The 27,019-nt window shown below is 38.9% G+C and overlaps 1 protein-coding gene across 3 annotated transcripts; it reads right to left on the bottom strand.

Moving 5' to 3' along the window:
* Positions 1-1,187: 1,187 nt before the first annotated feature.
* thumpd3 (THUMP domain containing 3) lies at positions 1,188-25,634 on the bottom strand. Of its 3 annotated transcripts, none has more exons than XM_016680876.1 (10): positions 24,275-25,634; positions 16,492-16,813; positions 15,570-15,647; positions 15,055-15,486; positions 13,263-13,393; positions 9,690-9,759; positions 8,281-8,396; positions 7,081-7,185; positions 6,682-6,805; positions 1,188-1,667 (listed from the first exon to the last, which is right to left on the bottom strand). In XM_016680876.1, exons 2-10 carry the CDS (start codon positions 16,738-16,740, stop codon positions 1,476-1,478), a joined length of 1,497 nt encoding a protein of 498 aa, XP_016536362.1. In that variant the 5' UTR covers positions 16,741-16,813; positions 24,275-25,634; the 3' UTR covers positions 1,188-1,475. The 3 variants fall into 3 exon arrangements, with proteins under 3 accessions (XP_016536362.1, XP_016536361.1, XP_007570469.1); XM_016680875.1 differs by lacking the exon at positions 24,275-25,634 and adding an exon at positions 20,413-20,691; XM_007570407.2 differs by lacking the exon at positions 24,275-25,634 and adding an exon at positions 17,105-17,206.
* Positions 25,635-27,019: the final 1,385 nt, after the last annotated feature.

Consider the following 27,019-nt stretch of genomic DNA (forward strand, 5'->3'; position numbering starts at 1 on the left):
AGGCTCTGTTGGCTTTAGGCCACTTGTTAATTAATTTTATGTGGCGGATATTACGATTGTCTACTTGACTCACTGATGCACAAGCTTTAAGCTTCAATGTTTCCAATATTTCCACATAAATTGATTTCCTCACGATAAGGTGCATCAGTCCCGCCGGCAGGGAAACATTCACACAGCATGATGCTGCCACGCACATACTTCGCTGCTGAGATGACAGTTTTCCTCTCCCCCCACAAATATAACAAAAGTTACCGTTTCTGTTTCATCAGACCTAAGGGGAAGTTTTCACAAAAAAAAGAAAAGAAAAAAGAAATTATTGTTGTCCCAAAGTGCATTTGTCAACTGTAATCCAGTTTTGCACAGTATTGCTTTTCCAACCATGTCACAACAGGTTTTGTTTCAGAGTAGATGGCGACTCTTCCTTTCCAGCCTCAGCAAACATCTTCACAATGTGTTTTATGTTTGTTCTAGGTTTGATGCAATGCTGTTGGACTGAAGCAATTCTTCCTATTGGGTATGACGGCTTTGCATTCACAGGCTACTTATATTTGAATTTGTTTATTTACTGATTTCTCTCCATGATGTCACTCAAGGAGTCGACGTGTTTGAGGTGTTGGCTTGCAACACATTTACAGGTGTGTCAGCATTTACCTGAAAAAAGGTGAATGAACCAATCAGAAGGTTACAAACTGAAGGCACTCGTTCAAAAGAAGTAGTATGCATCTTGTTCTGGATGATTGAGAATCTACACCAGCATATCCTGGCAAATAAAAATCATTTTAGTAATCCTAATTTCCCAAATGAGGAGAGGTTTAGTTGGATTTAATGTCAAGAGTGAGAAAAAAATAAATAAAAATCGGTTGTGTCCTTTTATTCTGTGTATGTAAATATCTGGTTTCAGAAATATTTGAATGAATGAACTGAATGAATAAAAATGTTTTACAACTCAACTTGTTATTCAAAGTAACTAAAGAACAATTTCTACTTTTCAGCATGTTTTTAAAGTTACACTTCTCCAACCTCAGGTGGCCAAAATCTGATTGTGTTTATGTGAAAAAAATCCTGTTCTGTCACTTCAGATGTTTGATGAGCTGTTCCAGACCTTTTCATTTTGTCGTGATGAAACACTAACCTATTTAAAAACATCCGTTGAAAACCTACTGATGAGAAAGATTGACAACTTCCTGTACATGAGCCTCAACGGATCTTTATTAGTGAAATGGAAAACTTCAGATCCTGTAAAACTGGAACATCAGATCTGACGGGTCTGACGAAGACGACTCCTGTTACCTGAACACAACAAATGAAATCACTGCCAATCAAACCGATTCAGTGCCGCTGAACATAAAAACTTCCTTCCCAAAGCAAAAAATAAAATTAAAATCTGTTTGGCATGCTTGAGAACAATTTGAGGTCATGTAAGCAGATTATCCCAACATCTCCTCATATTACGCCACTGAAAGGCTGGATTAAAGTTAACAGAGTTCTTTGTCGTCTCTCTCATCCTTCTGTGCGTCACCCCTCCCTCTTGATTCATGGACGTCCTCAGAAGTTTGGCCAAACACGGCTCCGGTCCGCTTGAGGAGGTAAACCCCGGCATGTAAACCCCCAACATTCACCCAAACAGTGTGCAGCTTCCTCCACAGACCTCCCATTCTTGAAATAGCCTGGAAGGAAAAAATAAATCTCGTCAGGGCACTCCAACACACGAAACGTTTGCTTTATGTGAAAGAGGAGCTCTGCGTAAACAGATGTCAGAGGGGGAGGACAGGTCTTTCCATGAGGCTGACTTTAACCTGACCTGAAGCACTTTGACTGCTTAGTGGTTATTTGTAGAGCATTTCACAACGAACTGATTCATGCTTGGCTGTTTAGAGATGTGGAATTGCTACAGACATAAAGGCTGTTGCAAAAAAAAAACAACAAAAAAAAAACATCAGCATTTCCTCTGTTAAAGTATAAAATCAATTTGTGATTTAAAGTTTCTATCTACCTCAAAAATAATATAATGCAACTCGTAACCTCAACACTATTTTGACGTAAGGTTACTGCTGGTTACCTTTTGTAAACATACCTTTTCCTACTCAGCATCAAAAGTAATATTGAGCTGAAATACTTCAGTGTAAAATCTGGAATTTATATAAATATTATTTAGCATTACATCGTTTTGCTTCTTTAAATTCTTCATTTTCCAATCATGTGTTAAGGTGGATGTCTGTGTTAAGGTTTGAAAAGGAGTGTTTGTGGACACGACAAAACTACTTTGCAAAGCGTGACGGGCAAAGATTTCAATCTCTGGATGTGCAAAGCTGACAAAGACCTGGCCTGAAAAACTTGAGGCTGAAAGTGCAGCGACTCAGCAGAGGAGAATGCAAATACTCACTATGCTTTAGAAATTTGCATCTTAAAAAAGGCACAAATTTCCTTTTAGTTCATTATCAAATACTTTGTTTTGTCAATCACATTAAATCCAAATAAAATACAATGCCATTTGCGACTATAATGAAACACAAAGCTAAAAAAGATCAAATATTAAATACTTTATGATTTTGCCAATGAAGTAGCAACCTCATAGCAAGTTATTTACTCTACATTTGCATCTATTATCTGCACCCCCTTCTCCAACGTTGGTGATGGTGGTAGGAGTGGGCTGCCGGGTCGGCCTCCGTCCATCTCCATCTCTGTGTCCTTGGGCCAGGTGCGAGGCAATCCAGTAGTTTTCCACCATCAGTGTGTGAATGCGTGCATGAATGACTGAGTTCATAAATGTCAAAGGAAATGGGACCAGACAACCACGCAATCTGACCAACAGCTAATCTGTCATCTTAGCATCAACAATGTAAACTGTTTCAAGTCTGTTTTCAAACACAATCAACTTTTTAAGGGACAAACGCTTTAAAAACAAGTGCCAACGTTTCTTCACCGCCATCCATTAGATTTAATATAACTGTCTTGTGGAGTCACAACCATCTTCAGCCCTCAGGGTTAAGTGGGTTTGATGCTCCAAAGGAAAATTTTCCCTGTGGGCTGATTTCTCATTTATCAGGTGAAATCTTACTGGAAGACACTCGAGAAGCATCATCAAGGCTTCATCACCTGGCAGGTGATGACAGAGGTCAACACCAGGTATTTCTGAAATTTGTTCAGGTTGAAACACATAGTAGGCTCTGACCTAGTAACACTTGAACTGTCCCTCCCAGATTTACGAGCACAAATGAATGGAAGCAGTTCAGGTTAAAATGTCCTAAGACCTACTTTGTGTCGGTAAAAGGTGGAGCGTAACCTGTCAACAGTTCCTTAAGAATAAGATCGATCATGTTGGATGTGCTTAGACAACAATGGCAGCTCTCTTATTGTCTTTAAAACTGTCTTAAATCCTTGTGACTTTTGTTAAATAAGATGTCTGCAACAATCTACAGAGATTTAGTTACATGATCCTAATCTCCTGATCATCTCAAATCTGCTTTATTAGTTGAGATCTGATAACAGCGGAGGCTACAGGAGTACATGATGAAAATACGTAGCAGGTGATATGTTGCATTATTTCTCTAGAAATATCCTTCAGAGGACTGTAGTCTTAAAGGATGAACATGGTGAGCAAAAATACTCAGATAAGATGAGGTGATTGGAGGCATAACAATGTATATTATGATAAACACATGATAAGTATAATTAAATACAATTTAAAATCAAACTGCATTCTGGGGGATGTAGTCACTCGACCTCTCACAGGCAGCTACGGTTTAAACCAGAGGTTTACATAAACTTTATATATAAAAAAAAAGACAAATATGCACTTTTTTCATCTCAGGGCAATTAGGATTACCAATTTGTTTCTATTTGCTAACTGCCAGAATAATGAGAGAGAGAATCTTTGAAGGTAATTTTTATTACTTTCAAGGTCTTCAAACGTAAGGAAGGTGGGTGCAAGGTCAACTCACTCACTTTTTGGTTGCCTAGCAACAACCTGAGTAGCTTGCACAGCAACAGTTACCTCATAACTACTTAAATATACAACTACTGCAACTAATGGGGTGGAGTGAAAAGAAAACATGAGTACAACAGTCTCAGAGGAAACAGGACGAAGCGGGAAAAGATCACGTCACCAGGGCATCAGTATTTCAGAATTATTTAAAAGCTTATCAAGAGTTCTTCAGCCATATTGTCCAGCTCTAGCCTGAACTGACTAACCAAAGCAGGGTGGATCCATGGTTTCATATCATTTACACCAATTTCTGGTCCTAACATGTGAAAGTTGCAGATGAAGTTGAGATCCATCAGCTACACTTTTTACCTCATTCTGGTGAGTCTGGGTTGATTATAGCCACAGTTTTCTGTTCTTAGCGACATCCAGATTAGTCTTTTGTTGCGAGGTTCAACAGGTTGTGTATTCACAGGTTGGTTTTGCATAACTTGACAAGACTCGATCACTGTGCTCTGACATCAAGACGACTCTTCCTTCCACACAATTTCTGCTAATCGGAGATTTTCTCGTTTTTAAAATCCTTTTCTATAAACACGCTTGTGGAAAATCCTAATAGATTGGCAGCTTCTGAAATACTCAGATCAGTCCATCAAGAACCAAAAATCAAGCTACATTTAATCACTTTGCTTCCTCATTCTGAGTTTGATCTTCAGAAAGTCGTCTTCATCGTCACTATGTCTTTAAATGTTTGTAGTTGCTGACATATGATTGGTAGTTGCGTTAACAAGTAACTGGTGTATAAAGTGGGCAGATGGTATTATAATTGTTACAAGTTAACATTGTTGCGCTCTCCTTCACTGCTAAGGTCAGCAGAGATCTAAATGATTTAATCCCTCTCTTAATTAATCTTAAGTAGCCACTAACTCTTCATTTTCCAGACCTTTAAAGGGGTTGTAAGGCTCTTCCTCTACAGCTTTGTGTCCTCTGTTCAGAAGGTGTCCATTACTGACCTCAAGCAGAACGTCTCTTATCCTTTTAATGCAGAAGGACTTGTAAGATGAAATTCTTTTGCTGAATTTGCACAAACAAATCAGTGAATAAATCAACACATCAGTGTTATTTGCCCTTCAGTAAGGTTGCTCTTGGGTTATGTGAATTCAGAATAACTTTGAATGCTATAAGAAGATAAGCATGCTACAAAGCCAAACGGAAACCTCTGTGGTCTGAACTTGACGTTAGAGCAAAGCTTCGTTTCTAAAAACCCAGAAACAAATTCCCCTTATTGTTTTGCTGTCTGTTTTATCTGCAGGCGTTCTGCATGATTCAGTGAATTACGTTTCTTTTAAAGTCGATCTATTATGCAAAATTCCCATTTTGCATGTCTTTGTGCTTCTATTTGGGTGTCAACTGTTGTTAAAAACAGCTGAAGTGCAACAAAAACAAACACCCAGCTGGTTTTTGGCAATAAATTTATGATTTTTGGTGGCTGGAAAATTAATCATTTTGGAAAACCTCCCAACTGATAAGTCACAATCGGCAGGTTACCTGACAACCACAGCCAAGCCCAACCTGCCACCTAGCAACCCAAATAGAGATCCAACACATTTCGTCAGCTGATTTTACTACTGTCCAATGGCTGCTGGAAAAGACAAGTGTTTTGTTGTTGACTTGCTGTCCAGAAACTACTTGCTGCATTCTTGTTGGCTGTGCAGGAGGCTCTTCAGCATTTCAAAGATGTTCAGTTGTAAGACTGCGAATCGGTTTGCAGTAATTTTCATGAACATGTGTAAATGTTGGGTTGAGGGGTGTGGCCAGCAGCAGTTTGTTTGGATTTAAAGTGACAAGAGACCCTAAACAGTTCAATCTGAAAGCAGCTCAAAATAGGCAGAACTGACCGGATTGAAATCTCATCTGCTAAAAAAGTAAAAACATGTTTTGTATAGCTCATAGACCTATCCTAATCTGTTCAAAGAAGCATTATAGATCACGTTTAAGACTGGGATGATTTAAATTTAAGACATACATGAAAAATAACCAAAGATATATTGATAGCAAAAGTGAATTCAGTAATTTTGCCAATTTAAGTGACCGTTATTTTGGATCTGGCATATTATTCTGCTTTTGCACGTATAAATTATATCTTCTGAGTTTTAAATCTTATTAGATTTCAATGAAATAAATTGAAGTGTATTGTGTCAAAGTGAAATTTATAAAAGTTCAAGCAAACTTATCAAAGTGATGACAATAATCTAGTTTCTACCATTCATCCAGGAACATAAGAACAACTTCACTTTTGGATACATTTGCTTTAAAAATGACTTTATAGAAAAAGGATTTATCTCCACTCACTTTTTATAGTATTCAGTGAAGCAGAATAATTAATACTAAAAACAGAATAATTAATGTTTCACCATTTAAGATTATCTGTGCAGTCAAAACTATCTGAGCTTAAGTCCAAATGTGAGGATCTGAATTTCAGATTGCTTTTTTTTTAAGCAAGCTCAACAGTGAGCTTGCTTATTTTCTGTGGGTTTGTTTGATGCAAACACAATTTGCAAACGGTTCTCACTGTCCTAGTATATCGAAGCGTTATCTGTGTACGTATATCAGGTTTAGCATTTGCATAAAACTAACACAACCTAGTACCAGGGAGATTTGGCAGGACAGGACTTGCATTTATTTGGAACTTCCTGGAAAAATATCATTGCGTTATCTGGAAAAATATCTCACATACACATTATAAAAGGCATGGTTACCTTTGCAAAGCACTTTTTGTCCTGGGTCAGGAGCACGGCTTTCCCCGAGCCTGGTCTGCAAACACGAGCCATTTCTCTGAGACAAGAAGGGTACAAGTCCCAGTTCTTTTTCCTGGACCCCATCCTTCAATCAGACACAAGAAAACAGTCACATGATCATCTGCCTACACCATATGCATCAAAGCTGATTCTAGCTAACTTTACAGCGATGCAACAGAAATAATGCTTGCAGCCATGTTGAAACCCGAGTTCATATTTACACCAGTTAGCATTTAGTGCAGCACCATAAAGGATCTTCTCTTCTGTGCCACATCTGTTCCAGTTCAAGAAACTATTAAAAGGCCACAATTACAATGCTAAATGGTTTCTTTTGCATAGTAACGTTAAATGCCACAGTACCTCTTCCCAAAGGGCATGTCAGTGATGATGATGTCCACAGAACTGGTCCTTATGGGTAAATTGCTTAGGTCCCACTGCACTGTGTCAATAGGTAATGCAGATGGGCTGTGTGCAAGAAAATGTGAAAAAAATTAATAAAAACATTAACTGTTATTAATTAAAAGGGCTGCATGTATCTTGAAAAAAGAGTAGATTATATTAAACATAAACAGTGAGCTATATTTTCCTGACACTTTATTTACTGTTAGACATGTCTCCTCCACTTTTTATGAGTCTTAGCATCTCAGTTATATTCAAACTGGTAATTAGGGGTAGTTAGACCCATATTCAACCGGCCAAATGCATTGATACCCAGAGTGTGACCGTCCAACATCTGAGGTATAACACTCTAATAAATATGCCATCCAAGCAGTTACTGGCAGCAGTCAGAATACATTAATGATCCAATTTACAGTGGAGCTCCAACAACAATAGAGTCCATCAATGACCAGTCATTAATAAAAATACAAACTCAAAATATTATTACTGCCTTCATTGGCATTTGTTTGATAAAATGTCAAACAAAACACATTGAGCTTTGTGCTTTTAATGTGAAAAACTAAAACGCTTCTAGGGATATTAATACATTTGCAAACAATTGAATGTTCATAGTTCTGCTTTATAATACAAAAAAAATACAAAATGTTTGGTGAAAGACAGCTGCAGAAAATCAGTTAGAACTTGGGCTAGACTTACAAAACCCTTTACTGGGACAGATTAACATCACACTGCCTGACTTAAAAACTAAGATGGAGAACTAGAGCACAACAGTGTAGATCAGATATTTCTTAAAACGAACCCTGATGAATACTTTCTTCAAGTGAAAATGTCATATGAAGGTGAACACTTGATGAGAGATTAAATTTACAACTAAAGCCAAGATTTTGCTATTTCAAAATACTGGCTGACAGGGATTTTCAAAGGGTTACCAGGAAATTGCTATTGTTTTTTTGGTGTAGTACAAACATTACTCAAGATTCCCTAAAAGGTGAAAACAAAATCCTGACCTGATGACAAAAAAAATGCTACTTGACCTAAAGTCAACATTTCCATGGAAGAGCTGCTGATAAAAACGAAAGTCTCATGTGAACCACAAGTCAGCCTTTCAAAAATGAGAGCTTTTGTTGCAATATGTTCTCTGTGTGTGTTGGTTTCACCCACCTGCCTTTGTCCGCCCTCCTTTTCTGGATGTGACAAATGTTGTTGACTGTGCGATTCACTGCCATGTCATTGTTATCGCCCGCAATGTAGAAAGACTCACTGAATTCAATAGCGCCCTATGGCGGGAAGAACATAATGCCGTCATCAGTAACATGAGGTGCAACATGATAGAGATGTTCCAGATGCATCGAGAACTCCAGAATAACAGAGTTAAAAAACATCGATCTTTTGTTGATGCCCTAAATGATTAAAGCTATAAGATGTACGTCTTCTAACTATTTATTGGGTAGTTAAAGGTTTTTGGTCAAATCCTGCTGGGGAATTATTCTGTGTTGATACCGTGCTTTTATTTTTATATATATATAACCTACAAAACGTGAGAAGAAATTAAAGACTCACTAAACCTTTACAAATATTTTGAGCAAGTTGTCTGATTGAAGATCGGAGCCATGAGTTCACAATATTGAACTTATTTATAATATTACATTTCTGAGAAACTGAAATGTCCTACTAGCTGCAAACTACAGTGCACTTCTGCCTGTTCTTGCAGTTCAGTATTCAGAGCTATTTCTGTGGATTTTTTCACAATATGTGTGGAAAATTTGCATATTTGTTTTGCACAGCATAAGTGAAAATTTCAAAAGAAATTCAGCTTGGGAAGCAATGCCACATGACCCGCTACTGGCTGACATTTGCGAAATACCCAATCACAGAGTTCTGTTTATTTTCTTTGGCTGGTTGGCTGGATCCCCAAGAGCAGAGATAAGGAAAAGTGTAGATATATTTGCTTCTACTGTACTGCTAAGATAGTATTTAAACTATTAAAATAGGAAATTAAAACTGTTCTTAGAGGAGTTCTCGAGTAAAACCAGTGAATACTGGGGATCCACTGTACATTCAGACCAACACAAATAATAAAAAAAACTTTTTTGACGTTCAGTAGCAACTCTATGGAGTTAAACTACTAGAATAAATGAACTTAACATGTTTCAATGATATTATAATTTGTTGGTATGTTCCATACAAACCCGTAAACAGATTGTAAAACATAAGAGACATGTTTTATCTAACCACATTACATAGTTTTACATTAAATTTTATAAATTCAGTGTTTGACTGAAACATAAATAGTAAATAATCCGAGCAGCAAGAAGTTAGTGGTTAAAATCTAGCTCATTTAGACAGATAAACTCTGACGTTTTCCTTCACTCCTCATCTCTTCATGTTTACAATTGCCTCCTCCATAACAACTGTCAGAAACTCAGAAAAATGACATCATGCATGCAGAGACGTTTGGTGTTGTGTTTCCACAGCTCTATGCAGTGTTGCACACCCATCCTGAATGAGCGCAGGGCTGAGTTTGGTGGAGTTAGATGACGTAATGCAGGGCTGCATGAGTTGTTCCTCACCTCCAGTGGTATGGCTCCGGTCCCGCACATAGGATCAAGGATTATGTCAGACTCCTGAGGTTTACACAGCCTGCCAACACACATCAGAGGACAATACAGCACAATTATGATTTACTTTCTCTGGTTTATTATATAACTAACAACATACGGAATTATCCAACTCTCCTATATCGCCAAGTCTTTAAATTTCACATTGTGTGGACTGTTTTCGTCTGTAATGAGACATACATCCGTCCAGGATGCCACAAACAAGCAAAAACAAATAGAGTTAACATCAGACGTACAAGCCAACGGATCAAAGCGCACAGACTCTTAATATTTCCATGGAAACAACCATGATAAAAACTGTTCATACTTGTATTGCTTCTGAAAGAATAAAAACAAACTCGACACAAAGTTGGAGAAGATTAAGTTTCACTGATGTGCTGAATTGTAACAAGGGAGTTGGGTCTGGATTTTCACATCCTTCAACAGGTTTGTCACCAACTTTGAGGCGTTAGGCCATTATTTTGAACCAGCAGCAGCATAAGCAGCAGATTTATTTAAATCATTCTTCAAATGACCAACGTGCCACTCATTTTTTTGGTGATCCAATGAACACAAACACGGTTTCTAGCGCTTGAAGCAGGAAAACACACCACAGTCTGAGTTTGTAGGGCTGAAGGCCTCTTCCTTCCTACTCCAAACAAAAACAACATGCTTGTGCCCAAAAAACTCAGCTTAGTCTCATCAGACGAAAGAACAGATTTCCAAATGAATCACAAATTTCCAAATGTTCACAGGCATTTATGTACCGTCGTTTCAGCAGTGGAGTTTTGGCCTTGACGTGTGCCATGGTGGAGAGCTTTCACAACTGTCTTCCTCGACACATCAAGTCCAGACGAGGTGAGCTCATTAAGAATCAGCTCGGCAGAGACCCAGGGATCCTTGATGACATCTCTGGTTATTTTTCTCTCCAAAGTTTTTAAACATATTGCACTTACAGCCACACCCAGGTTTGTTAGCAACATCTCCTGATGTTTTGCAATGATTCATCATTCAGCTTTTCTAGACATCATAAAACATTTGGGAATGGCCTCATCCTCATGATAGACGTCTATCATCCTCTTACTGAGGTCCAGACTAATTTAATTGAGTTTGGTATGATGAATTGGCTTTTTACCAAAAGTGTCAGAGAAGGCGTGTCACTGGCCCTGCTAGCTGGAGTTCCTAATGTTAGATTCAATGCTGACTGGTTACTCAGGAGTGGTGTGAAAGTTAAGTGGATGTTCAGATTTGTCTTGGAAGTAAAGAAATATTAGTGGTGCACTGATTGCAGTTTGTCTGACTGTCAATTACCGATCTCTAAAATTGGTAATTGGCAATCCGATCAGATTATATGTCGCTAAAGTCGCTGCGTTGTCAACAGCAGGGTGACTGCTGTTAACTGCAAACATGCAGACGTGACCTAGTGGGCCGGTTGTCAGTCAAAGCTGCATCAGAAGAGCACAGTGGTTGATTTTTAGACCTTTGCTGAGATTGATAAAATTAGTGGATAAGATCGGCTTCACATGTAACTATCAGCTGATCGCCGATCTCCCAAAATTAAGGAAACCGGCGCCGATAAATCGGTCCATCCCTGTAAAATGTACTGATCAAAACTTTGTGGAGATTTTGTCTTTGTTCTTTTGGGATCAATACACGTATGAACAGTTGTTATTCTGGCGTTTCATAAAAGACTTTTAAGGGACTGCATCCTAATTAACTGTTTTCAATTGACCCATACCTTCATGTTAGTATTTAAATCACCTCATATAACTTGTTTTAAAGGAAATATGCTGTTTTCTCACTGCAGAAAAAATTTGCCTGTGATCCTGCTGGGAAGTTGAGGCTATTCTTCTTTTTTTGTTGTTTCAGTTGCTTTTCAGTTAAAGTCTTTTGTTTGTTTTTAATTAATGGCGGTTCTCTGTCAGCTGTAGGTGGGGAAGTGCTTGCAGGTCTCTGCGATAGCGCTGTGGAAGGGTGTACCCCACCAAGCTCTTGAAAACTTTTTGCTCCAACTCTGCCAACAGAAACCAGTTTGTCTTCCAAGAAGACCGAATGTGATAAACAGAAAGCGGTTCTGGTATTAAACACTCTCGCCCCATAACAGTTTGTCCTCTGTGATTTTCCGACAATAGTCGAGTCTAAAACTGCTGCCAGTTAAAACATTTTTGCTTGCCAGTTTCTTGAAGGCAATTAAAACTGCAAGCCTGAAAAACGCGTATCCCATTCATAGCATCGCCGTGTGCGCTGTCCCTCTTTGTTATCTGCTCATCACGTTGTTTACACTCTGCTAGAGGACATCATGCACTTTGATGACACGTGTCACTGCTAAATTTATCAGACGAATCTGAAAAGGGTCTTTTGAATCACAGACTCACTGAACCGGTAAATTGCTTTTAATTTTTTTTTTTTTTAAAGCAGCTTGAATGACGCAATAAATGTCAGGCATAAAGGCTTGTGACAATCATGTGTTCAAAGCTTTCACATATATTTTTAGCCACTCTTCAAAATGGGAAAGACAACCTGACAGCATTCAGAATGCAGCTCTACCTAGCTCATTACTAGAGAACTGCATCAATGGGAGATATCTTGGAGTCACTAAGTCGCCATAGCAACCATCATATGCTATCTACAAGCCAGTCGTTTGTTTGAGAGGCATCCCTCATGTTGAAACAAGAAACATGTAGAGTTTGCTAAACTCACTGGAAATGTGTTCAAATGAGACTTTTCAGCAACAGACAATCCAGATGGGAACGCCGTGAAACAAAGGATGAATATGTGGAAAAGATCCTTATTCCACTTTAAAGTACAGCACTGTAGAGAAGCCGTGAAGCTGCGGGCCTGTTTCTCTTTCTGTACATCTTATTTAAGCCTCACAGACTCTTCTACGATTAAACTCCTGCAATAAAATTCACAAAATGTGCAAAGAAAAAAAAACTCCTTGCTACCTGAGCTAGCAACAATGATGGCACACATGGATTTAAGTTCAGTTTTTCACTGCCTACAAGATTATTTAAGCATAAAGTTGACTCTAAATATAGAAATGCAAGTTTTACAGTCCTCAGCTGTGAGAAGAACGCTTTATCCAAACATAGGGCATGTAATAACAGACTGACTATACCCAAATGAAACAAGTGTAATTGTGCAAAAACACATCAAAATACCTCAACGTGTCCTACAGAACATAAGATGTTGCTTAACTAACAGATTTAAGCAACATTTAACACTAGTTTTAAAACAGCACATAGTTCCCATAGTAGATACCCTCATCTTGATACTGATCTTCATGAAAATTGTAAGTCAATCTAGCAGTCACCTGACTATTTTGTTACACTGGCTAAAAAAACAATAAGCGTCGACGCACAAAAAGACGTTTCTTTTGTTCTACAAAAATACACACTGGTTCTACCTGTACTGATTCAGAGCAGAAATACGAAGTCAACCTACACAGCTATTGTTTCCCACCACATGCCTGACTGTACGAAGATGGCAAGACAGAAAACATAAAACGTTATGAGGGCCTTCAGATCCTGAAACAACAAGAGTCACCTGAGCATGCCGTAGCACAAGGTGGAGCGCAGAGTGGTGGGTCCAAAGTGACTGATGTTCCTCCTGTGCAGACTCTCCTCCGTGAGGGCAATCCCGATCACTACCTCGTCATTATGGATGTTGAGTAAAACCTGCAACAGAAGATTACGTTATTTTCTGTAGAACTAACTGCAGAACATTAAATATTATTCTAGTAAGAAAGTGTTACGGAGAGGTTTTTCTGAAAAAGATTATTTAAGCTATGACATTTTTATGGCATAACTGAGTAAAAACAGGCGGGTAGCATTTAATTAAGGGGCGTCACGAGCAGCAACAAAGAAAGATTATTCATCAGTTGCACCCTGTCCCGGTTTTTTATTCCTTATTTCTTAGTTTATTCCAGCGCTATGCACTGTAAGAATTGCATCTGTGCACTCCAGCTGGCTAATGACACTGGAAACTCCACTATAATCAAAATAGTTTGATTCCTGTTCACCTACAGCTGCAAACAAAACACACTTAAATTGTCTAAATCTGAATTAGATTATTCAAAATAAAAAATATTTAGTATTAACCTTTAATTTCATGAAATCAAAGGTTTTCTGAGTTCAAATCTCCTCTCATCTAGTTTTCTTCTTGAGAACCTAGTTGTGTGCCTATATTCAGTAAAGACCATGCAATATTTCAAAATGCTATGTCTGCTCTGCAGCTGCAGCCTGATTGTAAATTATTATGTCAAGTTCCCTTAAATTTACCACATGTGACATTAGCTTGAAGTGGTCTGGCCAAACATGGGGATGTGGGTCAACTGAGGTCCTGTCCATACTGACACAAGGTTAAATATATCCACAATGATTTTTTTGTCGATTTTATGGTTTGGAAGAGCAATAACGATTTTTTTTTTTTTTTTTACAAAATATGTTCTATAATTTTGCTAAATTAGTTTCTCATCCATAACTCCAATCTTAAATTTAAAGTAGTTGCACAGAGAGTTGGGAGATTCTACAAAATCGGAAAAATATAATTTTGTAAAAAATAATATAAGTCTGAATAACTGCACAGCCCTGGGTTAACTCATTAGAAACAAATCACAGTTCTTATCTTCCATTACCTTTGTTACCGTAGTTACATGAAGGTCCCCAACAAAGAGCTTTTAAATCCAGACACAGGGTGTTGGTTTGTTAAGTCTCAGACAATATTTACTTTACTTTTACCATTACTGCTTTACATTGATGATGTTTGTGCTCCAAATGTAAAGTTAGCACTCTTCATAACATTTGGCTGACTTCTCAATTGCCTTTTTTCCTTCATAATTTTTTTTCCCCACATTTCTCAATTTTGGCAAAGGAAATGAGTGGAAATATTGTGAGCAACAAGTCAGAACACAATTGAAAAGAGAAATGCTGTAATGACACATGCTCCGTAAGCAGGGGAATTGTCTTCATTCAAGACGTTAACCAGCAACATAAGGTTTAGGGGCAGCGGTGGGAATTTAGAATAATAGGAACAACAAAAATTTAAATCGATTTTATAACTTTGAATCTAAAGGACAACCAAATAAATCTTCAGAAACTTTCTACGTCACAAACGTCACTGCAGAGAGATATTTATAGGTTTCTCCCCAGGACAAAAAACAAAAAGCTAATCTAAAAGGAAAATGTCACCTAATATTATTACGATAAGATCTTTTGAAACTCCCTAAAGTAAATACGTGCTAATCCCTTGAGAATTTACCTCAGCGAGCCGAGATTTTTTTTGGCTTGGGTGCTGTAATTTAATAAGCTCCCGGTTCAGTCTGAACAAGCGTGCCTACCTCTATGTCAAACTTTGTCATGTCTGCTTTCCACTGGAAAAATTCCTGCACAGCCCCGCCAAAGTCTCTGGCTGCCTCGTTAGAAGAAAAGCTGTGTTTGTCGCCGGCCCTGTTGCACGTCACACGAAACTTGATGAGTTTGACCTCCGGGGCAGCGTCCTCCAAGTCCTGCTGGCGCGTTTCCGAGTCAGGCGTGACCTCTGCCTTTGCGTCATCATCGTCTGGAGACGTCACCTGAGGTAACTCATGCTGCTCGATCTCAGCAGCAGAAGGAACTTCGCTGGGCTCGGCAATAGATTTCGCTCTTGTAGCGTTTCCGGCTTTGCGGTGGCCCTTCTTCTTTTTTAGAGTTCTGTTGAGTCTCCAAACCTCGAGAGCGTTAGTCCAGGGAAGTTTGGAGGCAAGCTCCTGCAACTCATTCAGCGTCTCCTCCTGTACAAACCAACAATCTTGGTTAATGAGATAATAATTAATATGCACCTTAAACAGGGAGAGCAGAGTTGAGAGAGCCTCACCTTAGATTCTTTGAACTGGTAATGGTCATATTCTGCAACCACAACAAACAGGTTGTCAACGGAGCGCAAAAGATGAACCTGTAGCAAAGAAAAAAGTCATTTAGACACTGTACAATAATGGCTTGCTCTGATCTTCAAAACAACGTCAACGGATTCTTTAAGAAGTCAAAAGTAAATGCAGGAATGCAAGAGGTTGAAACCTCTAAATTATTAAAAACTGCCTGTAAGGAAGCAGACTTTTTTATAATCTCTTAATGAGTTTTGGGTCAATAGTTCTCCGGGCTTTCTAAGGATTTTTTTTTTTCAATGAGGATGGCAATCTGCCATGCCAAAGTTAAGACAGTAGGGACACCTTTGGCCCACAGGCCCCTTCAGGTGACCCCATAGATTTGCTGGTTGATGTAATGCTGAACTCTGGCAAGCTCATTCCAACATTTTATTGAGTTCGCCTCACTGTGATGATGAAAAATCTAATTCCTCTTCATCTTCAGAAATCTGAATGATTGCGGGTCAACCCTGGTTGGTATTTGGAACCGTTTTTAATTTCATTCACCTCAACAAAAATCATATTTGAAGAAAACTGGCACCATGCTGTGGACACCGTGTTCGGATTTCGGTGTCGTTTTAGCGCCAAACGTTGAAAATGTTTTCTTAAACATCGAGTCTGAATGTTTTCTTTGGGAGAAAAGGCTGTGCTTCTGCAGCCTACTCATTAGGAAAAGAGGTGGTGAAAGGAAGAGATTGTTCTTGTTTGTTGACTCAACCGATTCTTCTGGGAAGTACCTGCCCTTCCTTCAGGGTTGCCGCCTAGGCAGATGTTTGCAAGAAATTACAAGGTGCTTCAGGGAAGTATTATTTTAAGGTTGGCCACACTAGAAATTGAACTGTATATTGAATTTGCAAGGCGAGGAAAAACCTTTACCTGGAAGAGTTTGTCGGTAGTGATGGGAAAATATATGCGGCCCCGATCTTTGCTAACTCGAGCATCGACTCCAATCTTCTCCTTGACCTCCTCTGCAGCAGTGTGCTCGAACCCAGTGGGCACGGTTGCTCCGACGGTGACGGTAATGATGGTTCCGCTGGTGGGGTCAGTCTCAGTGGATGATGAAGAGATGGGTGCTTCCACTGTGTCAGCGGTCTGCTCTGCAGCCTCTTCTGCCTGAGAGGACATCCTGAGTAGGGTCGGTGGTCTGCTTCTGTCCAGGCAAGGTGTGAATGCGATCAAAGTGGCAGGTGGGGACAAGCTAAGCACAAACACAACAAATAACCAGTTACTGCTGCTTATTTTAAGGATGGGAAAGATGAAGCAGCCATAGCAACTCCGCAGGTCTATAAATCTGTCATTAACTTAGCTGGCTAACGTTAGCTTCAATGAATAATAAGTTGTTTATTTAATAAAGGTAAAGAATCACACGTTAACAGTAGGTATTTCATGTTAAACCTTTGTCACACATTTATGTTTTTACAATGAATCCACGGACTGAACTAGTAAGCCGATATGTTTAAAAGCTCTGCAGCTCTGGAGTAAAACCAACCTGCAACACACGCGGCAACAGCGAGCTGCTTCCGTTTAACAACAAGTAGCTCCACTTCCGGTTGAATATTTTCAAAATAAAAGAACCGCATCTAATACTAAAACTACTTTGCTTTGAAAGTCAGGAGAGTTGTTGATGTTGCTGAGGTGTTAATGTCAGATTAATTATCTGGCGTTGTTAGTCCCGACCTGTTTCCAATAACCAGGACAAAAACATTTTTGTGTACTTTTCATTTTGAGACCCATAAATTACAAAATCTGTTTTTTTGTTTCTTATTTATTTTGCTGTTATTTACAGTTAAGTCATTATAGTGACAACTTGCACTAAAGGTTTGTACTAAATGAAACAGAATTAATCTTTTCTATCATTTTATCTCATGACAGCTTGATTTTTTGTGATTTTTAGGAATTATTTTATTCCACAAGATGAATAAACTTAGATTCCAGCTTCAGTGCTTTATTTCTTTAAATAATGGAGTGATTATCCCAATTTAATGACAGAATAGCTAGTTTTAAAACTGAAAAAAGGCACTTTTTAACTATTGGTCAAACATATCGCTCTTATGAAAGTAATTTGCAGTCCCAGGTTTAATGATCAACATTTATACAAGTTTCTTACACTAAATATTACTCCAAAATAAAACTAATTAAATCAAATTGAACTAATTAAAAATAATAATAATCCAAGGGTCTAATGTCTTTAATTTGACTTAAATTATCTTTATTTTAATTAATAGCGTTTTGTTTTGAAGCGCTAACTGTATGATTACTAGTGAATCTATGCAACTTCACTATAAAAATGACTAAGATTGCTGTGATTGGATGGAATGGATCACTGAAGGGTCGAGATTGGTTGTCAATATTTAAGTGGGTGGGACTTGTCGCTCCATCTTTTGAAATCGACGGTCACCGGCGCGACTCACCTAAATGACCAGCAGATGGCGACATGGAATAATACCTTGAGCAGAGAACAAGTGAAACAAAAACAAACCATTTAATTTGATCAAGCAGAAAATGTATTTATTTATTTATAATATATATATTAAAAGGATGAGCAAATTTAATGTAAATTATTATTTTCTAAATTATTAATACAAATCTAGACGATGTTCTTCTTTTCTCCTCAGATTAAAATAAATATTGTTGTATTCTCTTTGTAACCATATTAGGCTAACAGAACAGCAATTTATTCACTATTCTTCACTATTTCTTGATTGTTATGCACTAAGAATCTGTACTGTTAATATTTGAATCAAACATATATCAAAGTAATTACTCATGACGATAATACACAGTAACATTTTGCCTCTAAACATGCTTTACATCCATACCATATCATCACCACTGATTAAATATTTTTCTTAATTAGCATTGCCAATCTTCCTGACCAGTTCAGACATCTCAGTGTAGCTCCTCATAATCTCCTATTTTCATTTATCATTCATGATTAATGAAGTTTATGCTCAAGGTGACAGTAAGCATAACAGTCTTCTCCTGTGCGTCAGATTTTCTGTGTGTGATTAATGGCTTCTCTAGGTAGGGACAAGTACAGAGCTATTCTGACCATTAAAGTAATATCTATGTATCTTCAGCAAAAACTAAAATACGCTTTACTTTTGAAAGACTTTTTTGTTGTTGTTGTTTTCTAACTTTCTAACTTTCTGTTATAGGTCAACTGATTAGTAAGCGTGAAGTCTGAGAGACAAGTGGGTGTTTGCTCATGGTGAGGAGCGAGCGGTGCTGCAGAGCAGATGGCCAGTGTTGCACAGAGTACATCTACATCCAGCAGAAAACTTTTGACCGCTTAATGATGCTATTAGGTATGCAATGACAAGATCAAATTCATAAATAATGCATGTATTTGTTCTAGAAGAGGATGAGTTGCTAGCAATGCTAATTTGTTCGTTTCTGCGTGTTAGTTTGTGCTACTTGGAGAAGAAAAAAAATCAAAAGTAGTATTTTCAATGTAAACTGTGAGAAATTAAAGCAAAGCATTGTGAAACACAAGCAGGACTGCAGGATGCTCCTGTTATCACCTGCAGCAAAATGCACCTTGCTGCCTGTGGAGTGGCATATGCAAATCTAGAGTAAAGCTGTTTTTAAAATAAATATTCTTCACTGCAGCAAATTATAAGAAAAAAAAAACTCAATCAAATGACAGTCATCAAAGCCTCTGTTGCCCTTCACTGTTGACAAAGAAGAAAAAAAGCACTGAGTCATATCGTCGTATTAAGCCAAAAGAAAAAAGTCTATATTTGCTCAGAGACGTGTGGGAGATGTGAGAAACAGCTTGGAAAGAGACTATCCTTTGACGCTGACAACATGTAGATGAGCTCAGATGACAGATGATTATAGTCTTATAGCAATGACTTTATAAAGATCCGAACAAAAAGTTACATATTTCTGCAAAAATTGGCTTGTAAATATTTACAGCCAGAGACTTTCTCTGCTGATGTAAAGACAGCTTTCCCCTCACAAAGAGTTTTGCATGTAGCTCTCCTTTGCTAGCCTGTCAGGTTTTCTGTGTGATGTTGAAAGGGTGGGATTTTATTTTGTAACCTAACACTGCTGCAGCATTCTCTACCCAATGTAGCAATCTGTTAGGTGTGTTGCTTGGTCTTCCTGATGCCGTTTGTTCACAAACTTCTGAGGCCTTCACTAAAAAAAGCTGTATTTAGAATGAGATTAAATTGTACTAGACTCTATTTACTCATTATACGGCTCCTGAGAGCAGTTTGTGCCACTATCACGCCATAGGGGCCTTAATGACATTTCATGGCACACTTTTCATATTTTATCTGTAAAGCTTTTTTAAAAAATAATTCTTTTCGCTTACAATTTGTGTTTATCTGTCACATAATGATGTAACAATCAAAGTTTGGATGCACAAACTGTGAAAACAAAGTAGATGCAGGGATAAAAAATAAAATAAATGAAGGAAGAAATCCAAGTAATTCAATAAATCATTATGAATAAAAAAAATTAAAGAGAGCTCTAATAAATAAGTACACTGATTAAGCTAAATTATGAGTCTTGAATCAAAATGCTGACATCATCCATATCATATGTAGATTTTAAAAAAAAATTTTTTACTCAATTTTAAATTTGTTTTTGTGAGAAAGTTCTGAATTAATTCCTAATTCTTCCGGTCTCATTCCTCAATAAAATCCTCCAGTAATAGACGGCAATACAGCTGAGATCAGCACGCACCGAACTGAGCTTGTGTCAGCATCTTGTCTTCTGTGCTGTAGTACTGATTCTTAAGAAACTAAGTAATAAAGTTCACAGCAGTGATACAGCAGCACATACCCGTCCCATGTTTGTTATTGAATTCCTGTTATCACAGCCCAGCTACATGTCCAATAGGTGCTTGGAAATCTCTCCTCCTTTCTTCACACGCAGTCATCAGATCATGACATGCTGGCTGTGTCAGGATCCCCGGTAGATATTTTAAATTAAAGAAGGTGCAATTACAGCATCGACAACTTATATTAGTTGCATCAACACCTTTGGAGGAGCTCCTTCGCTCAAAGTCTCAGTCATGCAGTCCGTGTAAATCACTGTTACAGTCCAGCAGGATGTGATGTACAATATCTGTAGCCATGGCAACAGCAACTGAAATTCTTTTTTTTATTTATTTATTTTTAAAAACTCAGCGACAATGAAAATTTCAGTCACTATGTCAGGACAAAGTCAAACACAGGAGCTGTAATTTGAAGCTTGTCTGTTTCATCTGTTGTGCGAGGTTATTTTCAGCTCCTCAGAAGATCTAAGCCACGCGGAACGAGAACATCAGAGTGGTAAACACAAACAAAACCAGAATGCAGTCACACCGGCCTCTGTCACAAGTGACATGTCCTCTCTGCCCGTCTTGGCGGGCCAGACGTGTTTCCGATACACAAAGTCTGACAAACAACTTACGGCTCACCGCTGGAACCACAGAGATACACACAAAGACTGCGCAGGCTGCTGTGTGATTCATGCAGACAAACACAAGACGAGACTTTTGTCTCTAATCCTCTGTCACGGACAAAGCAGACAATTCACGATGCCAGAGGCCATTCAAAATTCATCGTTTTTTACTCCAAGAGAAGAGATTCATTCAAACTTTAATAGCCAGAAAATATCCTGTGAGGTGAGAAGATTAGAAATAACACCACAATTCTTTTTTTTCTTTTTTTTTTTTTTCAGTTATGCTGGTGACCTGAATGTGGGAATAAACTGTAAACCTAAATGAACATATAGCAGAAGCTCTGTTGTTCTCAGTTGTTTAATGAACTGCACTTATGTGCAATGTACAACCTCCATGTTTTGAGTTCTTTTTCATAATTGTTGGCTGCTGTATTAATTATAGATTGCCAAAAATGCCTATTGCATAATTATTTTTGATTTAATCATAATTGAACATTTTAATTTGTAATAATGAGGATAGTAGTTTGAACTTATAGTGGCATAATGTACTGAACATGTGGGTTTTATGTACATACATTTCTCCCCAAGTGTCTTTTTCTTTTACTTTCCCTCTTGAGCTGCAGATATAAGTGATACACAAACATCTCGGTGTGTGTCAGTATGCCATTTTCCACCGACACAGGATGTGAGTTAACAGCCTGCTCCTTTTGAGCTGAGAATAGCTAAGGTGACAGATAAACACAGTGTCACCTCCTCCTCCTCCCCTCACCTACTCCTCTGTGCTCACCCCCCACCCCCACACAAAATGGCGAAGCATCATCCAGATGACACTATCTGCCAGTGGGGGTAGAGGGAGACCTGTCTCAGTCACCATGTTACTTTGCAAAGGCCTTCTTTTTTTTTTCATGACATGCATTCAGATCGTCTCTGTTAACTTTGTGCTGAATGTAAAATTAATCTTTCATCCTAAAAACTTGCAAATAGATGCCATGTCTGCTATGCCTTTTTTGTAAAGCTAAAAATGTTAGTAAGAAATGCATTTTGCATGTACTTGATTTAACTGACTGACATACAAATTACTCCCAATTCATGTTTAAAACTGTGAAAATCTTGTTTTATTTTTAATTCCTTCTTCAAATACTCAAACCACAATAAGAGGACAGCACTGTAAATGTGGAGGTCCAGCCACACCGCATTGAATTACAAAATAAATCATTGAATAATTAGTTACATTTGTAATTATTCACGTAGTTCAAAGAAGTAGAGGGACCCATAGTAACAGAGACTCACAGCTCAGGGGTGAATCTCTGTGTTGGAAGACTAGTAAAGTCAAATCTGACCTTTACACAGAGTGGCAAGATACAAGTTGTTAAAAGAAAAGCTCTAAGATGTAATTCAGGGAATATAGAAAACATATTGTCAGCCTAATAGCATAACTGTCTAAGTCCCATTTTAAAAAAATAGGACTTAGGCAGTTGTGCTAATGGAAGAAGGTGTCAAACTTCTTGCTCTACAAGTGTGGTTGAAAACTAACCTCACATTACCAAGTACACACCAACACCAAGATGAAACCTGGAGGTGGCAGCATTATGCAGTGGGGATAGTTTTCTTCAGTAGGGAAAAGTTTAAGGAAGGATGGGTGGAGCTGAACACAGGGGAGGACTGAGGCGGCGGTTTACTGCACCCAGAGCTGTAATAATGATGGTTTACTTTGAAAAATATCCATGTTTTAGGATGGTCCAGTCAAAGTCCAGAACTATCTCAACAGAGAGTATGCAGCACAGCTTGAACACTGATGAACGTAGAGTGTCTGTGAAAAGTATTCAACCCCTCGGATGCTTTACTTTACCCTTTTATTACATTTAATGTAGTAGATTTCAAAGCTTTAATGTGAAAGCTGCTGTTGAAGAAAACTCATATCAAAGTCCAACTGGAGTTTGCCAAAAGGCAAGTCAGTCAGAGACTAAATGGTGAAATGGGAGAAAGATGACTGGAGCTTTTTGACCATCAAGGAGGTGTCATGTTTGGCAGACATCAAACACTGCACATCAGCGTAAACACACCATACCTACTGGAAAGCATGGTGGTAGCAGCATCATGCTGTGGGATTGCTTCTCAGCACCAGGTGTTGGAGGGCTTGTAAGGGTAGAAACAAATGTAAAGAAAATGAATGCAAGAGGACTATGGCTTCAGAGAACATTTATTTTCTAGCTAAAGCTACACAGGAATAGCTTAGGCAACAAGGTGGATGTTCTGGAGTGGCTCAGTCAAAGTCCAGACCTCAATCTGATTTGCAGCTGGTCTCGTAAAGGGTTGTTCGCAGCCAGTCTCCGCGTAACCTGACAAAACTTGAACAGCAAGGAGTAAAATCGCACCGTTCTAATGAGCCTTGATTTGAGGCACATCAGGGCGTGCTTCAACGTGCCTCAACTAAATACTGACTTTAAGGGATGAATATGCTCATGCAATCCCTCATTATGTGTCACATATTTTTAATTCAATTATTATTTTGTAGAAACCAGTCTTCTATTTGATATTAAAGTTGTTTGTTGTTGTTAAAGAAGGCCAGTTTTGTTTATCTCGATTGATTTGTAAAAGCAATAAAAAGAGCAAAACATCCCGGCGTGAATACTTTTTCAGTGACTGTCCTCGCTCCTCCATCTAATGTGAATAAGGTTTAGCTACTTTGGAAGGAAGAATGTCCAAAAATCCTCAAACTGTTGTGGTTGAAATGCACACCACTCAGATTTTTATTTGCATTTTTAAGATGACAGTTTTAGTCTAATTTGTGTTGCTTCATCATGTGAATTCCCTCCCCTCAAAGTACCCTTTGAGGGGAGGGTTCAACTTTTACTCTTTGAGTAAAAGAGAAAGCTTTTACTCAACCATCTAGGATAATTAATGTTATTGTTACATTTAATTGCACTAATTGCCCAATGCAGGGAGGTTTGAGGGGAGGGGGGACTCGCAGTTAGTCGAAGGGTGACAAATGCATGTGAAAGTGGTGCATATGACCAGGGGAGGCTTCAGGAAATCGGTGGTAAGTCATAATGTTATGTCCTCTGAAGTGATGCAAATGCGTGCGTGGGTGCAGGAGGGGAGAGGGCGTGGGGAGGAGAGGGGAAGGAGAGCTGGTTGGCAATGCGAGGAGGCTCACGTGATGATCTTTTAAAATTCCTATTTCCCTGCAGCGCAGTTTGTCAGCCTCATCTGTGTGTGTGTGTGTGTGTGTGTGTGTGTGTTGTCTCGCTGCTCGTACGCATGTCTGATGATTCGTGCCACAGAAGGACCTGCCTGACTGCCTGAGACCTTCTAGCTCCGCTCATCCTCCTCATCATGTTCTTGTTGAAGTCGGAAGCTCTTTTTGTTTTTCCCGCTGAAAGCCTTTAAGTGGACTCGAAGCAGGAGGAGAAAGCAGGAAAACAAACAAACAAACAAACAAACAAAAAACATGCAGTATTGACTGGACCGATGATCAAGTGCTGTGTGTACACTGATTTCAGGACTGCAGGACTACAATAGCGAAAAGCCCTCCTTTGCCTTTTTAGAGGCCACAAGAAGGGGGGTTAAAATAAAAAAAGGAAAAGAGAAAAACGGAGGAAACGCGCCGCAGTCCTGCAAGTCGGAGGGGGAGATCGACACCGAAGAGAGTCCTCGATCATCGGGGGTCTCACCCTGAAGCCTGAGGAGCCATGTCATCCACGAAAACCAAGAAGGATAAGGAGATCATAGCGGAGTACGAGACCCAAGTGAAAGGTGCGTGAGGAATCCGGTGTTACTGAGTCCTCGCTCGGTGCTTTCTAATGACGGGCTGAAGTGGCACCACCTTTGTACTGTAAAGCGCTGACAGACCGCTCCAGCAGTCAGGTGACAGGTAATCCGCGACAGCCACTGAATGCGCTGGCATGCCTTAAGAGTGCAAAAAAAAAAAAACCCAACAACCCGTAGCTATATTTCCATGTCTCCTTCTCCTTTCACTAATTCACCAGCAGCCGGTGGGGTGGACGTGTGCATGTGGGTTGAAGGTGGCTTTGCACGCTTTGTTGCTGGGTGAAATGATCCCTGTGTGGAAATGACTGCAGGATGGTGGTCTGGTTTGCGATCTTTTCTTCTGTCAGTCTGGATTTGGCTTGCTGTTTTTGCTTGATGGAAAAATTGGGGCAAACAAATTAAATGCACACATGCAGTGACATAAAATGCTAATTATTGCAATCATAATGGATGGCTGGTTCCTTCCCATGAATCCCATTTGCTTGGGTTACCTCCACCCTCAGCCTTTGACACATTTATGCTCCCACAATAAGCTGATGCATCATCAGTTCTCCATGGGTATCAAAGCAAACCAAGGTTTAGCACAGTAACTGTTTCAAAATGGACAACATTTTCCACCATCCCTGCAGCGACTGATGTTTCCTTTGGCTGTATCATTGCCCCTACACTGTTTGTTACTGCACATTGCCAGCCAGCTGGCTGAAAATAAGCCAACTACACATTATCTTCAGTTGCAAGAAGACATTATATTCACTGTTTGGAAACATCGCGTGTTAAAAAAACATCAGCCGTTATAGGGTCAAGAAAAAAGGAATGCCTGTTTATATTTATTCAGGGACGCTCCATAAAGTTAGTGTAAGTCTTAAAAAGTTATGGATTAAAAATTTCTGCTGGTCACATGGCTGAAAGCAAAGCGGCTACACACTGTTATTTAACTTTGGGTTCAGTAAGCGATAAACACATATAAACACACATGAACACATTTTACTACCTTGTTCATGTTATATGATGGAACAATTTGACTTTCCAGCTCGGTTTTTACTTGTTCCGCTCGATTATAATATCACTTCATTGCTCCGTCTGGGATTTCTGCCACTGAAAAGCATCGTGAAACGTTATAATATTATTTGCCCTTAGCACTTGAAAACTATTGCTTCGTGTAAATTTATTGTTTTTTTTTCTTAATTCTTTGTATAAATGTTTACTACATTATCGTAACTCCGATAATCATGTCTTATATTTTTTAAGGTTTTGCTGCTTTTTAAATCATGTGTAAATAACAGGATCAAGTCAAGTCAATTCATGTTTATTTGTAAAGCACATTTCAGCAGCAGCAGGGAAGTTCAAGGTGCTTTGGAAGTTTTATTTACTTTTTTACTCACGTTTAGTAGGAATCTCAACCAGCCCATACCTGTACTGGAATGCCAAAACTGGACATTACGGTGGTCATTGTGGCATTAAACTTATGCTAACTGAGAAAACATTTACATTTTAGAGTGGATTTGCAAGAACAACTTCGATCACCTCACTTGCAAGTGTTCCTCTTAAACAAATATTTAAAAATTTAAGGGTCAAGAGCTCTGCCCATTCACTCTCCACTGAAGCTATAACTGAGCCACCTTTCTTTGTGTTTAAAAAAAAAAAAAAAAGATTTGTGTAAACGTGTCACTGCTCATCTATCCCTTCTTGCTTCCTGCCCTTCTGCAGGCCGTTTCTAGTGACTCAGGCGTCATTTATTCAGCTCAGATCCAGCGGTATTGTGGCTGAACTGCTCCCGTGTCACGTATCCGGGCCCCGCTTGCAGCCTCCTTTTTCGTTAGGCAGCACCCCTTCAAACCGCGGACGTTAATTCACGCAGACTGCTGCTTGTTTCTCATTCACAGCTGGCGTGTTGTAAACGGCCCGCGGGCACACAGAGCGCCCTTGCTCTCCACTGCCGCCACCTCACAAACACAAAGGCGACGTTACGAGCCGGAGCAGGCAGTGAGTGAGCCATAATGATATTCAGATTGGGAATTGCACCTGTCTCATTGTGAGTTATTACTTTATGGTTAATGTGCAGTCAACATGGCAGATGGGGCCATATCATCCGAGTGTCACTGATTAGGTCATAACAAGGCGGCGGGGGTGCTTTATTATGTATGCGCTTTAATAGGCAACTGACAGAAAAATAGCTGTCAGTTGCCTATTAAAGCGCATACATAATAAAGCAACTGACAGAAAAATAGCTGGT

The sequence above is a fragment of the Poecilia formosa genome, unplaced genomic scaffold (genome assembly GCF_000485575.1).
Source record: "Poecilia formosa unplaced genomic scaffold, Poecilia_formosa-5.1.2 Scaffold260, whole genome shotgun sequence".
NCBI classification, from domain to species: domain Eukaryota; kingdom Metazoa; phylum Chordata; class Actinopteri; order Cyprinodontiformes; family Poeciliidae; genus Poecilia; species Poecilia formosa.